The sequence below is a fragment of the Cryptomeria japonica genome, chromosome 5 (genome assembly GCF_030272615.1).
Source record: "Cryptomeria japonica chromosome 5, Sugi_1.0, whole genome shotgun sequence".
NCBI classification, from domain to species: Eukaryota; Viridiplantae; Streptophyta; class Pinopsida; order Cupressales; family Cupressaceae; genus Cryptomeria; species Cryptomeria japonica.
In genome coordinates this window covers 276,384,898-276,402,113 of record NC_081409.1, presented here as the reverse complement: position 1 = coordinate 276,402,113, position 17,216 = coordinate 276,384,898, and the positions used below count along the sequence as shown (strand labels likewise).

Genomic DNA, 17,216 nt, shown 5'->3' with positions numbered 1-17,216 from the left:
CCTTCCTCATGAATTTGTATGATGGTCTTCCCATAATACGCTTAATTATTTCCCCTTTTAAAATCTACCTGCAACTAGAAAGATATTACCTTTTTAAATCACTTTTTATTTATCGTTTCTCACTCATCTCTTTTTATACCTTCCATATATCTTTTTATCACATGAAAGGATGCATCTTCTAGAAGAGAGATATCTTTCTAAAAGGATATGTCCTTTTGTTAAAACTAATTTCCAAATCTTTTCTTCATTCTAATCAAGTACTGCCTTTTATTTCATATGATATTTCAATTAGAAACTTGCCTACTTTATGTCCCACACATCTCCTACTAATACATGGTTGGAGGATTTATTAAAAGACAGATAAAACTAATTTCCAAATCTTTTCTTAATTCTAATCAAGTGCTGCCTTTTATTTCATATGATACTTCAATTAGAAACTTGCCTTCTTTGTGTCCCACACATCTACTACTAATACATGGTTGGAGGCTTTATTAAAAGACATAGATTATGAAGAGGTGCCTTTTCATAACCTCAATTTGTCCTTGTTATGGATGCACCAAATTAAGGGGTCAACACAATTAAATCATTTTATTGTTTAATATTCTTTAATCCACAATTTCATATGTTGCCACCATAATTAAATATAAACTTGATCTTTAACATAAATTGCTTAATCTTAACAAGGATAGTTGTTGCTCCTTTATTATAAATTGTTGTCTACAAAATAATTAGAAGCTTCTTTTCATAAATTTATCTTTTGCCTTATAAAGGGGTTGTTGGGCTTATGATGACATTGTGGCACCACATAATTGGATCTCTTCTTTGACATCAATGACAAACTTCTAACAATCTCCTCCATACATCAATGATAATATGCTTAGACAATGAAACCCTTCTTGACATGACTTTGACATCAATGACCACTAATCCAACGCTCCACCCACAGCTTTGCTTGCCTCTACAATTCTCCCCTCCTGCAGTCTGCCTTATCTCCTCCCATTGCCTCAGCCCCCTTTAGCATTCTCAATCTAGGACATAATCAGTAAGAAAAGAAGACAACAAAAATAATAATATAATAACACCAAATTAATTCAACGGTAGAGCTAGCGTTGGGATTGGCATCCCTTTTTGGCTAGGAATCAGGGCTTCCTGTTTACCCTTGTCGCCTATGTTAGAAAACAAAGAGGAGATAGGCGTGAGTGGTTCAGTATATTCATTGACCTACTGAGCTGTTGTCAAAACAAAACTTCCCACCAACTCAAGTTTATAATTAAAATATATATAAATAAAGCACAAACTGGAATTGAAGATTACACCTTACTAATTTGAATACAATGATCCATGGTGTTAAAATCCTTATGCTTATATCTAATAAATGTTTCATGGTTGGACATCCCTTTGGAATTCTTCGAGATGAGAAATATTATAGAATGATAAACCTTATGCAAGCAATCGTGATGTTGCATCAAACAATAATAGCATTATTAGTATCAGCACTAATGATAATAATAGTAGTAGTCAGCATATAATTAATCAAAAGCATATTTATGTTAGATAGTCCTGTCTAGTCGCTATAAACAACATCATGGACCTAAATAAGTAAATTATTAGCATATGGGACATACATATATGTGAAGTATGAAGTCAAGTTAATGTAATATCAATAACAAGTGTAACATTAGAATGACATGTAAAGGTGCTTTTGTCTGAAGGTTACAGGTTTTATTCATGGAATAATAATAATATTAGCAACTATATCATCAGTATTGAGTTAAGGTACTAGTAGTTTAAAAAATATTAATATTAATTTGGTAGTGATAAATAAAATATTGTTAACATTAATATAGGTAATTAAATCAATATTAGTTATTGGGAACAAAATGGTAATCTTAGTTTAGGTGTAATAATTTTATGGATAGGAATAATTAAAATTATAACATGTGAATTGTGACACTAGTTTGAGGACAAGGTCTTACTACCCTTAAATGAAATAGTGATACCGAATAATGTTAAGAACATATGTACATTAGTCATAACAATGACATAATATCTACATCAATAATAATGGTGTTTTTCTTTCAAGAGAGGATTAATTATTAATTCTAACTTCTACATTCCCCTGCCTAAAAGGTAGAGGTAGTGTTAAATACATTGCCAATTTCCAAGTGTTTCCAATTCCAAGCTTTAAGACCAAGTACTCAAAGTGATGTATTGGGATTCACATGTCCCTTTATTCGTATGTTTTAGTTACATAAAAGTTGTCCAAACTAACTTAAGTGTAATGTATAGATATGTGAGGTTATTGGGTTTTGCTAAGACCGGTGGTGCTAGACCTTCGTGGTGTACTTGTGCAAATTAAGTAGGTAATATTAGTGGATACTGCTACCAGCAAATACTGTTATCAACATACCTTATTAAGAGCAGACGAGAGAATTGTGTGTTTGCTATATCGATGTCTAATGGTAATGTCACGTTAGGTAGGGAAAATTAACGAAAAGAAAATCCTCTATGCCACCATAGATATGTGCATAAACCAGGAGTATATCCTATTATTGCAAACCATTCCATCTAAGGGAGTGCACAATGGACTCTGCACTCCCACAGGAGATTCCTTAACGTCCTTCACACCTGAATCTCACAATGAAGATGACATGGTGTGTGCAACCTGACCAAAGAAAGTAGCAGTGTGTCTTGTGGAGCATGATAGGGTACATTATTGGAGTCCTTGCGTTATTGTTTTCAAAAAAAACAAAAAATCGTAGATGTGTTTTTTTCCGAACATATAAATTTTGGGCATGACATTCACTCACAAAACATGTACTGCTGGTTAACAATGTTGCTGCCTTTGTCCTTAAAGGGTCATTGTCATCCAAATTCAACCACTGCCTCTGACCTTTTTCAGCCCAACTATCCAGAGGTGAAGAGACATGTGATGAGCAACCATTTCAATTTCCATAATATCTTTTTAGCCTTCACAGTATTAAGATTATGTATAAATCACAGTGCATGAGAATAGCTAAGAAGACAGACAACCATACATCTCCATCTAAAATATGCCATGTATATAACACAGAAATTAATAAAGGTTACTTTCAATTCTATAATGTTGCCTGTGCATCCTTCTTTGATCACAACGTGTGAATCCATTATTTAACATCACAACCGCATATAACACATCTAGATTATAACAATTTATAGTATGTCCAACAGATATCTCCTGGAACCCACAACCAATTGTTCACACTTCAGTTTGTATAAAGATAACTTGGACATTTGCTAAAGAGTTACTCACTGCCTTTTTATATATTTTATCTGTAAAAAAATTAACTTTCCTTTTTACTATGTCAACTACGTGCAATCACAAAGACTTCAACATGGCAAGAACATAACTCAAAGGCTGCATCCCTACCTAACATTTTTGTGTGCTATTGATAAATTTTGGAAGCTTCAATAGGAAAATGGACACATAAAAGCTAATCACCAGCCTAAAAATAGGTTGTTTTCTTACAAATGCATGCATACATCACCGTAACACAGCTAAACAAATTTCGGTTGCCAAAGACAAATGACATTTTTATTTTAAGAAATGAATTAATTAAATATTTCAAAAGCAGTGTAGTGGACCACCATACTTGATTGTTTAAACAGGAACATATAGAGCATAATCATGCTTAAATTTACAACAAAGAAATAAGGAGTGCAACAGTGTTCAACATCCTTCCACAGTTACCTCCAAGCTTTTGACATCCAGCATCAGTCATGCAACATGAAGTCATGTTCAAATATATCAAAGCAACGAAACCTGTTTAAATAGACAAATATATTAAATTATTATCAATAGTCTTGATGGTGAAATAATCATCATTAACCAAATAAGAACAGGAAATAAATTGTCACACGAAAACTAATTCTTCAAAGGAAATATCTTGATGAAAATCAGAAATATATCTCAATAGCCATGACGATAAAGATTTTACAAAATATAAAGATCAAGATGTCTTTGACAGTGTGATAAAGATGGAAGTACATGGAAATCACTGACACTGGAGAGTTTTGAAGCTAATTTCTACCAGAGGCATTCTTTCACACATTCAGCAAGTTATTGATCTACTTGGTTGCATTCAAGATCAAACCAAAGACATAGAGAGTATCCACCAAGCAGAATTAACAAACCCTAAATCAATCCAAAATTTATGTTCCTACTTCCTTCCTCTCCTCCTAATCACAAGAAGAATATATGATTAACACCCTTTGAGGGAACAAACCTTTAAATTATTATCCTTGTAAATGTTTAGTTATGCTTTAATACAGAATGCTGAAACGAAAGGGAATAAGCTCAAACATTAATCACCAGACTAAAATCTGAGAAAGGCAAAGAGGATAATTCTAAATTCTTGACTCTTGGCTCACTCAACCCACAACTTGCAATCATGACTTAAAAATATTTCTTTTCTAAGGACAAAGTATCGTTTACACGAGAATGTCAAAAGGACTGATTGCCTATCTCAACCATCAAAGATGTGCCTATAAAGTTTGTAACGCCATTTTTTCTATTAAAACCTTCATCAACAGAGTACAATGTGATTAAACCTCAGTAGAAGCCTACCTGTGATTGTATCAATATGAGAGACATGTTGATAATGATTACAACACGTACAAATTGTGCAAAGACCCTATCAACTGATGTTTCCATTAACAGAAACCCTCATCTTGAAAACACAACAGTCAAGAGGCTCAATACCACTAGAAAATTGGCTCATTTGTAATTTGTATCATCTGACAAACAAAAAATAAACAGCAAAGTTCATCCCCCAAAGGCAATTCAAGAGATTTTAGATAATTGCTCCCATATATTTGAGGAAAAAAAGGAAACTTTTTCCTTTCAAGGACAAGCGCACTCATTAAATTTTCTTGAGTCTTGCAACTTAATACTCATCTTGTTCATAGGAATAAGTGTGCATTTAGATAAATAAATCAAACATCTAATCCAAAATAAGAGTCAGCCTAAAAAATATTCTTGCAAACCCCCACCCACTAGTGTGCGTAGAAGATTAGATGATGTTATGCACTAATTCTTGAGTCTTGCAACTTAATACTCATCTTGTTCATAGGAAGAAGTGTGCATTTAGATAAATAAATCAAACATCTAATCCAAAATAAGAGTCAGCCTAAAAAATATTCTTGCAAACCCCCACCCACTAGTGTGCGTAGAAGATTAGATGATGTTATGCACTAATTCTAGAGCACCTTCAAATTCATTGTCAACTTTATGTATCCTCTCTCAAGAAAAATAGCATCATTGATCACATAAGACCAAATATTTCACATAGACAAGCTTATACTTAGGCTACCGCCAAATCTGCGTGCAAACTACTGCTTTATCTAAAACAGTCTTCAAAACTAAACTCATTATATTTTAGTGGTTGGCCATGTCTGTTTGACTAACTAATTCACCTTACACCTTCACACATAGTCAATGCTGTAATGTCCCCTTTTCTGATTCATTACAACTTTCTTGGACATTGTCAACTTCTCGAAAAGAAATTTTGCCAGCACTAGTAAGTTCTTGGAGCCAAGATGAGTACAATGGTACTTTCTGCGTGGAACCAACATTCTAAGAGAAGTCCACATTTCTTGGAGAAGTCATCTTGAGAGAGTGCAAACTTTCACATAGACTTAATATCCGATGCATTTAAGATAGAGAGTCACTAAGCTCAAGGTACTGAAAAGAGGTCATAAGGACACTTAATATTATTTTATTAAGGAAAAAAAAACCTGAAAAAAGCAAAAAAAGGCACCCACTTGTTGCCAATGGAACATTAAGTGCATAGAATTGGTATATAACCAAAGATGGAGAGATAATTTGTATTATACCAAAGGGATATTAGATAAATTTGAAGAAACAAATCACAATTTGAATAACAAATAGAATACCTGAAATTGTCTCCATGCATGCAGCACTCACATTACAGCCCTCCATGTTAAGTAAAGAAAGCTTTTTCAGACCTGTTCAACAACAGAAACAATGTTCATCAAAGTAACACGAACAAAATTATTTTCTATTTGCATATCAAAGGCCCTAAAAGAAGATGTCAATTCAGAGTCACCCAATTGTTCAGAAAGAAATTAAGGGAAAAACAAAAGAGGATTTGGGATTAACTCAAAAACAATTTGTATCTAGAGCCAATAGCTTAAATTCATCAAAGAACTCAACAACCATTGAAGCAGGCAATATAAAAGAATTAAAAAGTGGATGATAAATATAAGTCTATACATTTCAGTAACAAGCTCAAAAGTGTCATTAATCAATGTCCAAGAGTATGATGGAAAATATAGTAAATGTTGAGAGGGTCAATATAAAGTTGAGACTTGAGAGGTTTAACTGGTCCACAACTTCAAAACGAAAGTCGAAAGACAATAGAAGTGGACTCATTTATAATGCAACTCAACTTCCCAGACCTAAATTCAAAGGCAAAATAAAGCAATCAAGGATATTGAACCCATAAATGGCAAACAAAACGCCAATTCCTAAGACCAAAAATATGAATCCAAGTTTCCTGTACAATTCTCCTGCCTCTAGTGCCATGATCGAAGTTTGTGTATGAATAAATACATGGGGCAGAAACAGCTTCATTTGCCTCAAAGTAATAAACAAAGTTGTAGAAATATTTACAAAGAATTCTTCCAATATTGTTCCATAGAATGTTAGCTTTGAGCTGAAGATAACCTCAACATACTTCCGCCAACAATATTCCAGCAGGTTCTTACCACTAACGACTTGATTGTTACTCAAAAAAATTAGAACATGGTCAGTCAATAGTAAAGTATCATTAGTCTATAGTGAATTGGGTGATCTTGAAGTATATCAATTTGTAAAACTAGCTTCCATTATCATATTCAATCAGTAGTCATACTAGGTCAAAATATAACCCTCATAACAACAACAAGGAAAGGAATTTTACTGATCCTTAAAATCATCAACTCTTTTAAATGTATGAATCCAAAAGTCTGCAAGTTTGCTAAAAAGTATAAAACACCCAAAGCACTACATATAATTTGAATTTATCTTTTTAGTGTTATTGACGGCATAAAAAGTACATATTAAAAGAGTTTCAAAGAATCCTCAAGTAGTTTCCATAGAAATAATGGTCCAATGATAAATTATAAACTAATACATGTAATCAATTCCAAAAGAATATGCCCAATTAAATGAGTACGAGAAAGGAAAGGAAAGTCAATATTTGAGCAATTCAAGACCACAAAATAATAGAGGTATATTATCAATATGTGATTTTACCTTTCAGTGAAGCAATACCCGAGTCAGTTACCTTACTCCGAGAAATTTGCAACTCCTTTAAGTTTGTGAGACCTAAAAACAATGACACAACATAAGGAATAATAGCTGTCATTCAAACGTTCGAATATATAAACTTAATTTGAAATCCTGAAGCAAATTACTAATAGAATTAAATGGGCTTCATCGAGAAAATCATGTAAGAAAGCTTTTCACAATTGCTTTCTTCAAGAGAAATATCCCTCAACAAAACATTACATTGGAATTTTTTCTTAAATCTTTTGGGGCACTTTGTGGCTCATTACTAGGATGAATTATTAGAATTAAGCTACGTTACCGATTCGGGTACAGAAGCGGATACGGGCACAGATTCACAGGTACAGCAAAAACAAAATTCCTTGGGTACGGGTACAGGTATACACATACACACACACACACATAGTTGCCAAAAAATAGAATATTTAGTTACCTCATATTCATAATTTGCAAAAATGAAAATACTCAAGTCTCAAAATGTCATTACACAATGAATATTCATATTACAATCGATATTTTAATATTCATGTTCTTCTTCATCAGAAGCATCAAGATCAAGATCAATATCAACATTTGGTTCAGTTTCATTTGAACCACAATCAATTGGATTGCCACTACCACTAGCTGTGTCAACTCAGTCAAGTGCAGAAGGTAGTTCAATTCCTTTTTATAAACATTTGACAAAATGCCAAATCATTATCAACACAAGTAAAGTGATTTCACAAAACATTAACAAACAGCTGTGCTACATATGCATAATGTAAATCAACTGAAATCAGTCTCATTAATGCTGATATAAAGTTTACTAACCCCGTACTCATAGGTACAGCTCACAAAAGCAACTGAAAAAATATTTAATTTCTTGCTTGCTGGCGTATTCTGATTAAAAATGCTGTCACAAAGTTATGAAGAGTGAAACTGAGGTTTTAATGTATGAAACTATGCTTGGGTACAGCCCTTGGTACTTCCTGGGTGCCCGGATTCGCTGTGGGTCCTTCACAAAAGGACCCACAGCAAACCCAGGGACCCAGGAAGAACCCAAACTGTACCCAAGGCTGTACCCGAACTGTACCCATACCAAGACCCAGGCTTTACTAGCAGAAGAAGGTACCTCAGGAATTAAGGATAAGGATTGGAGTTCCTTATTGTTGGAACTTGTGTAATCTTGACATTTACTTTTCAAAGTATGTTGTTGGCCCCAATGCCACATATAATGATGTGTGATATTAATATTGGGTCAAGTCAGCTCCATCATGTGACCCAATATATTATAACACCTCATTATAGGTTGCCTTGAGGCCAATGACATACCATTAAAAATAAAAGTCAGTACTGTCATGTGTCAATGTCTTGGATGTCCGTATATTCAATTACCAACCTCGCTGTTTATATTCTTTGTTTATATATCAAGCTCCTCAACATCTCCTCTTTGATATGTTTATGTTTTTTAATGGTGTTACGGAGTGGTAATGACAAGCTTGACACACTCCTCCAACTCGATCACATGATTCCACAATGTACAGGTCTACCCAGTGGAATATCTCCAAACACAAAATTATGATTATCCAAAACCGATCATCCACCAGATAATGCCTATCACCACTAGGACTTGGACAACACAATACATTGGGCTGCCCATGCAACCTCCCCATGTCTAAATAATGTCTCCATCTGCTCAGCTGTAACTATTCTTGGTGCACGATCTGTTACATCCCTCTTTCTTAACTTTTTTAAAATGCTTATTATTCTTTGTTCTGGTTAATCAATGACATTGTTTATTCTTCTATGAATGAAATTGTTATCTTTAAGAAAATGATTTATGAAGTTATTTAATTAGCAGCATATTATGAATTTGACAAAACAGTTAAGATGTGACTAACTGAATTTTTCTTCTGACCAAGTTGTTGAAGGAACCTCAACACCCTCAGGACGGGGGGAGAGTATTCATCAAGGAGAGGGTTGCAGATATTAGAAAAGAACATTGCCAATGAGTCTTGGGTCCAATTAACGGACGTATACCTTGAGCGTCATGGCCTTGGTTGAGTAAGGTCTACCCAATTTTATTATTGATGTTGACCTGGAGTCATCTTGTCACTCTAGTACCGTCAGGTATCCTTGGTCTGAATCTATTTCTTGATGTTGAGTATTCCTGATCGATTGTCTCTCCTTTTATGTTTGTAGTGTATATATATATATATATATATATATGCAGACGTGTATATATATATACGGTGAACTTCAAAACATGACCTTAAATTCGTTGAAATTCGTCCTACATTCGAACAGGTACAGGGCATAATTTTTAAATTTTTTTCAATAAAGCGTATTCAAAAAGTATTTTTTTTACAGCTCCGATTCAATTTTTTTCCCGTTCCAGCAATTCTAGGCACGGACACAAAAATCCCTCTGGTAGGGCTACAGAGGGTTGAGATGAAAAAATTATTGTCGGTCGTCACTTCTCATGCTCAGGCGAGGCCCCAGGTTTGCACGTAGTTGGAGCTGCCGAGCACAAACAAATGAAGTTTTCTTGTGTCGTAGTGTATTTTCCAAGATTTCAACTCGCCATTTTTAATATATATGTTCAACTTCAAATGTCTTATGTAAATTAAAGTCGTATTATAGTCTTCCCGTGTTAAGATATGTAAATCAAAGTCATATGTAAATTAATGTATATGTTAAATTGTCTATTACTAGGCATATATATTATCTCAAATATAAATATATATATATATACTACGTAAGCGGGGACGCGTCCCCGGGTTAAAATCCCCCGTCCCCGTACCGGGGACGTTTCGGGGACTTGGGGACGGCTAGGGGACGTCCCCCCGCCGTCCCCAAAATTGCAAAATTTGTGGGAAACATCCCGTAAACTTGGGGATGTCAGTGACTCTCAAAGGGGACATCCCCCCGTCCCCTAACAGTCCCCCTTTTCCCAGCACATTTAAAAAACAAAAAAAGACTCAAATGCTCAAAAAAACATTTTTTTATTTTATTATAGGTCTATAAAATTGGATTTTCATTAATATGATGGGTAAACATGTCTGAATCACTTCCAAAAGCACTTAGAAATAATGAGCAGCAACCTGGCAATAAATTTCACAAACACTTAGAACGCGGTAGTGCGTAAAAAAGTGGTTGTAGGTCTGCAATATTGGACTTTTCACAATTATGAAAGGTAAACAGGTCTGAATCATAGCCAAAAGCACTCAGAAATATGAATAACAGCTTGGTATAGAATTTCACAAACATCCAAAACTTTGTAGTGCGTAAAAAAGTGGTTGTAGGTCTGCAATATTGGACTTTTCACAATTATGAAAGGTAAACAGGTCTGAATCATAGCCAAAAGCACTCAGAAATATGAATAACAGCTTGGTATAGAATTTCACAAACATCCAAAACTTTGTAGTGCATAAAGAAGCGGTTGTAGGTCATAATAGAAATGGAAGACTATCAAAATATCCTTCAACCAGAAATAAACAATGAACTACATGCAAACAAGTGTTGGCATATTGACAATGTATTTTCAATTATGAATGCATATTGAGTATTGACAATGATCTGAACACAAATGTGGTATGTTAAGGTTCTATAATGTACATATACTTGCTTTATCCATGTTTTCATATGAATATAATGTATATATACATGCTTTATCTATTTTTCATATGAACATTTAAAATTTCACCATATATTTTAAATTTTCCCTATATTTTATATAGCCGTCCCCTTTGCCGTCCCCCCGTCGTCCCCAAAATTGGCAAAAAAATTTGCTGTCCCGGAAACTCGTCCCTTGCCGTCCCTGTCCCGGAAACTCGAGGTAACATAGTATGTATATATATTTAAGCTGTATTTTAATATATTTATGATTTATATAGTAATAATATTTAAATTAAAATTTTAAACTTATTTATATGATAATATTTTAAAATTTATTATAATAGACTCAAATTTAAAACACTATTATTGTTTTTTTTAAGATTAATTATTTATATATAAAAAATTAATTTATATAAGACAAATTTAATCCAAATTTTTTTGAGTCTTTTTCCTTGTCGAATTTCATCTGAATTTTATTGTTGTTGAACTCGAACCTTGTGACATAGTATATATATATCATTCTTTGATGCCTCTGCATGCATCACTATTGCTTGACATGTTTGTGGAACATATTCATACCCACACACATACGGGAAGAACGTGCATATCTGGATATGAATATATACATATATGTTATTTACTATGTGATAGTATGCGAAGTATCACATTATTTATTAGCTCTTTATTTTTGGAGACCACCAACAAGTAGGTCGATGTGGCCACCACCTCTGTGGCGGAGGCCTTCTTGTGTAACTGTTGGGACGATATGTCTTGGCGTCGGTGCTTGATCACCAAGCTCGCTTGCCGTTAGCACGGCATTATTATTTATGTTTGATTCGAACCAAAGTTGGAGGTTGTTGTCTTGGTTGTAAGAGACATCATTGATGTTGCTCTGTAATTCATAAACTTTATCTGTTTTTCGTGCTTGTTGGGAGGAAGAAGTTTAGGGGGCGGCATTATCAAGTCACTGTTGATCGCCTATTCCAAGTGAAGCTTCCAATGTTTCAAGAACTTTGGTGATACCACAAGTTCAAAGGTTTGTGATACCTCCATATCAACCTGTACAAATATAGTATCAATGGTAGCTCAAGGTCCTTGGTGACAAAATTTTGGTCCGTGTATGGAATGTAGTTTGGAAGCTCTGTTGCATTGATCAACATCCAAACCAATTGCCACAAGCTCGGCGGAAGTATTGGAGTTCTCTGTTAATTCTCAAGTAAGAGAAATGTTTCCTCCATCTCTGTTTCACTTGATTATCTAAAGCTAGTTCTTTAAATCTAAGTTCAGTGATCGCATCAATGTTTGTATGATTATGAATGCATGAACTAGGCATTAAGTTGAAAGAGAATTTGAGCTTGTTTGCTATTTCCGATTTGTATGATAATATTATGAAGCATTAATAGTATGTTGTAATCGCCAAGGATCTTAAACACCATACCAATAAATGGTATCATTGTCAAGTGAATTGCATGCTCATTAATCCAAGTCATGAAGTATGTGAAGTTGTTATATCAATGTTTAATATTTGATAAAGGCAAACTGATATGTTATATCAATGTTTGATATTTGATTAAGGTAGACCGATTTTCGTGCTTAGTATTGTTCTGTTATATCATTGTTCGATATTTGATCAAGGCAAACCGATTGCCATTGTTGTTTTGTTCTGTTATATCAGTGTTTGATATTTGATTAAGGCAGATCGACTCCATTGGTTAGCTTCGTCCTATTATTTCAATGTTGTTCATGAATAGAAGCCCAAACTCAGTTCTAGAATAAGTAACCATGAACAGCTTGATATATCTGTCAGAACCAGGTCCTAATATGTTAACTCAGCACCCGAAGCTCAGTAAGAACTTATGTTAGTTTTTCCATGGTTAGGTTAAACCATTATCCTTTCTCAATTAGGTTACCGATGGTCAGTTGGACCCTTGAGTAAGTTACAAGTACGCAACTCCTCTACCATTAGGCCGAGTAAGGGTGGTGAACATGGACTGCACTCTACGTGCTTATTATAAAACCTTGGCCACGGTGGCACTGCAATCAGCATGTGTCTATCAATTCACAAGAGACAGATACACCACTAGCCCGAGTGTCATGCAAGTTAGTGGGTACCTATAGCGTATGACCAGTTACTCAGCGTAGATTCTAAACACCAAGCTCAGAGGCTCTGTTTACCCCGTGGGGTGTGTTATTAATATTGCATATCAACAATCAGATGATAACTATAGGATATAATAGTAACCAGAAACTCAGAGCAATGCTTTCATTAATGCCAAAATGTCTAGTACAATAATCATTCTCTGCATCAGTGTCCCCAACAACAAGTACAAGAGCATATATAAAGACACAGTCGAGAGTTGCGGTTACCACCCGTGGGGAACCGTCGTGCAACAGACAACTACCCTCGACGACACTAACATACTTAACCAACGTAGCTTAACAAGTAGTACAAAGCCCATTTTACGACCAACATCATACCCCCCTAAGAAAAGTCGTCTCAGAATGACAAGGACAAAAATCCGGGACTAACACAAAAAAATGGGGATGAAGTACACTGTCTACAATAAGAAAATCACTGAGAAGAAGGGGCGTCCCTAAAGGAGGTAGTTGCACCGCCGATGAAGAAGATGCAGGAACTACCGACTCCAGTCGAGCTCGGAACTCATACACCTGCTGCGTCCTCGCCTGAAAACCCTTTTCTGCTACCATCCGATGCTCAAGTGCGGATTTCACCATTATTGCTTCCGCAAGGAGTTCTTTTTTTTTCCTTGACATCACAGTCCTCCTGTGCCTAAACCAAACTTGTCTGCAAAACATGCTTTTCAGTCTTAGCCTCCACCAATTGCTACTCAAATGATAGTCTCCCTAGCCAATTTGTCCTCGATAACCACCCACGCTGCTCTCTCGGCATCCAACTCCTGGGTACGCTGAGCTAAGTCTCACGCTACTACTACCACCAACCTGGTGGTCAGCTCCTCTCGAATTCTCTGTGCATCCACCAAGGCAACCTCATGTCCAGCCGAGACATACTTTCAGTTCCTCAAAGCTAACCATTCATGCCTAGAAGTGGCCACAACCTTCTGGCACAAAGGCTAGGAGACGCCTCAAATCCTCCATCACACTCCCCAAAGGTTGATAACTGAACTAAATAACTCCCTGGTGCCGTACGACGTTGCGTGCCTGCAATGCCTTCCCTCAAACTCTGTTTGTTCGCAACCTCCAAATCCGTCTCCCTCTACGGCTTATGGCTTCCCCACCAATGCTTAGCTTCAAGCTTCTTTCTCACAGTACGAGACAACCCCAACACTTACCGTGACTTCTCTGATGCTCTTTGCCCAACTCAAAAAGTGTATTGTAGCTCAAAAATAAACTGGGGGTCTGGGGCAGCGCCCCTCGCGGGGTCCAAGGGCACATCATTTTTGTGATATTTTAAGATGCCAAAAATCTTCTTCTCTACTCTAATTTTTTTCAGCGTCCTGGCTCCAGACTCCATCGAATCTAGTCGTCGTTTTTTTTTTAAATTAAATGCATGCTTGTTTGAATGTCGGCGCATTTTTCTTTTCACGTGCCATCACCACCGTTTATCCCTACCGTGCCATGGTATTTTTCCTTTCACCCTGTTTTAAATCATCGCCGTGCTCCTTCAAGCCTACGATGGTATTCCACCGCCAGTGAACTCCATCGACGGTGGTGCACCGTATGGTGTCCCACCGCACGGTGGTCTACTTGTGGTGGTTCCACCGTACGGTGTCCCACCGCACAGTGGTCTCACCGTGGTGGTTCCACCATATGGTGATCCCACCACCACTTTCAAAAGAATATATATATATATATTTTTTTATTTTTTTTTTTTCAATTTAATTTCCTAATCTAATTGTCCAAAGAGTCTTCGGCTCGAGTCCTGTGCCTCTAGGATCGCCCTTCATTCTTCTCAGTTTGTCTCGTCCGAGAGTCTCCCGCTTAGGTCCCGTGCCTCTCGAGTCGCCTGCCCAGCCTCTCGGGTCCCCTTCCATCCTCTCGGGTCCCCCTCCGAACTCTACACGAATGATCTTGGGATTATCTACGTCACCGAGGTTTGTCTCCTTCAAGTTTACCTCTTAATACTTGATGGGTTCTTCCTTCGAGAACTGGTGTGCAGTGGTGTCACTCACACGGGTGTCTCCCTTCCAATATTCTATGTATTCCGGCAGGTACACCTCCTCTGTTACTTGCTCTGGTTCCTCTACTTCGAGCCTGTAGCTCTGGAACATTTCGTAATCCTCCATCTGCCAGTGGAAGAGCTCGTTCAATGACCCCATCTCATCCTCGGATCACTCTCCTAGTTTGAGAATCCCTTCGTTGTTGGGCTCCATGCAGCCCCGTCCTTCGTTCCTCAAGTCGCCTTCTCCTTCACCCTCTGATTCCGCAGATGATGTCAATTCCTCACTAACCAACTGCGTCCCAAGGTCTATGATAAACTTCTTTCCTCCATTCTCCATAGACAGAGTGTTCTTCCAATTGTTGGTGGCCTTGGCCGCCACCAGCCACGCTCTCCCTAAGATCGCATCATACTCTTTTTTCTTTAGTGGGATTACCACAAAGTCCAGTATGAAGGGTTACGTCCCGATGGTAACTTGCTGGCCCATCAGTGTCCCGATGGGTTTGATTCCATGTTGATCTACTCCCAGCAGATTGAATGTAGATGGCCACAGCGTCGGCTTCCCCAGCTTCCGCCAGGTTTCTTCTGGAAGAACATTCACTCCTGATCCACCATCGACGATGGTATCGGTTAGAATGGTGCCAAGGATACCCATCTCCACAATGGTCGGGTTCCTTCCAATATTAACTGCCAGCAGCCTGGGGTCTATTGCAGACCCCCCAGGAACATCTATGCAGTGGTTGGTATTGGTGCGTGGTTGGGAGAGATTATTCAGCAACACTGTTCGTAATCGAGGCATCCTCTGGAGGAGATTGTGTACCTTCACAGGCACCTCCAATTTTAAAATTTGATTTAGTATAGCCTCCACCGCCTCCGATCGACTGGAAGTACCCGTCGTACCCTTTGCCTTCGCCCTCTCTCGTATCTCTTTCTCAATTTCTTCCCGTGCTTCCCGTATCCTTCGCGGGCACGTTGCTTGTCTGGCTTGGGCGGGGGTTACGGCCAGCACTTCCTCTTCTTTGGTTTCCTCGATATTGAGCAAGTTGAACCGGACTTCGGGCAAGTGGCGTCTTCGTGGTCTCCCAATCCGCACCATTTGAAATATTGTGTGGCCTCTCCCTTCGGGTAGTCTCAGGCGAAGTGCCCCCACTGGCTGCACACTCTGCATTGTATCGTCGGTCGGCCTTTGGAGTCGTATTGGATCCGGCTCCTTGTATTGTTATTGTTGTTTCGTCCTCCCCACAGGTTATCTCAGTAGCCTCCCGATGTTGCATTGTTGTTCGCCTGGGAGCTGTCGGTAATGCTCGATGTAGTTGGTTGTTCTTGCATAAGCAATACTTGTTGGTTTCATGTTTTCATGTTGTAGGGACATTCCCTGGTGGGATGCCCCATCAACTGGCATATATCGCAATAGGCCTTCTTTGGGCAGAAGCCTTTCGTGTGGTCATTTGTCTTACATTCCATGCACCAAAGCTCCCCTTCGTCGGTCTTGCTCGGACCTCCCTTCATAACCTTCAACTCTTTCATCATCCTCAGCATGTCCTTCTGCAGAGCTTGCACCTTTTTGCCGGACTCGCCATCACTGCGGCTTCCCTCAATAGAGTCATCATCCTCAGACGAGCTATCCTCCTTCTTTTTCTTCTTGGATGTCTTTGTCTCGCTCTCGAGATCCATCGCTCTATTATATGCATCTTCGTACGAGGTTGGTGGAACAATTTTCATCTTCTTCTGGAGGGAGTGTTTCAGTCCCTCCACGAACCATCTCTTTTTCAACCTATCTACTGGTTGACTCTCCATTTTCCCCAACAGTTCCTTGAGCCGCCGACTATAGGCTCGAACCGTCTCATTCTTGTTCTGCTTTGTGCCATAGATTTTGGCTACTATTTCATTGTCGTCTCTGGGGAGGCGGAACTCTATCTCGAACTCCTTCTTCAGGTTGGGCCATGTGGCGACATTGGCCTTATCCATATCGGAGTACCAATCGATGGCCATCCCTTAAGGTTGTTGGAAATCGTGTTACCCATTCGTCCTGGTCGGTAACACCATTCGCTAACCATATGGTTTCGCAAGTGCGGTAATGGCAGACGAGATCTTCCTTCCCGTCGTCGTTGAACTTCGGCAACTTCTACTTACTTGCCATCCCACCGCTGG

At 37.7% G+C, this 17,216-nt stretch overlaps 1 protein-coding gene across 6 annotated transcripts in view; it reads right to left on the bottom strand.

Moving 5' to 3' along the window:
* The window catches only part of LOC131039590 (uncharacterized), a 129,212-nt gene that overhangs the window by 85,372 nt on the left and 26,624 nt on the right, over positions 1 to 17,216 (bottom strand). For all 6 annotated transcript variants that reach the window (XM_057972380.2, XM_057972379.2, XM_057972377.2 and 3 more), the window contains 3 exons: positions 7,298 to 7,369; positions 5,935 to 6,006; positions 3,731 to 3,802 (listed from right to left, as the gene is read on the bottom strand). In XM_057972380.2, coding sequence (XP_057828363.2) covers positions 3,731 to 3,802; positions 5,935 to 6,006; positions 7,298 to 7,369 — 216 coding nt within the window. The remainder of the gene's footprint in view (positions 1 to 3,730; positions 3,803 to 5,934; positions 6,007 to 7,297; positions 7,370 to 17,216) is intronic.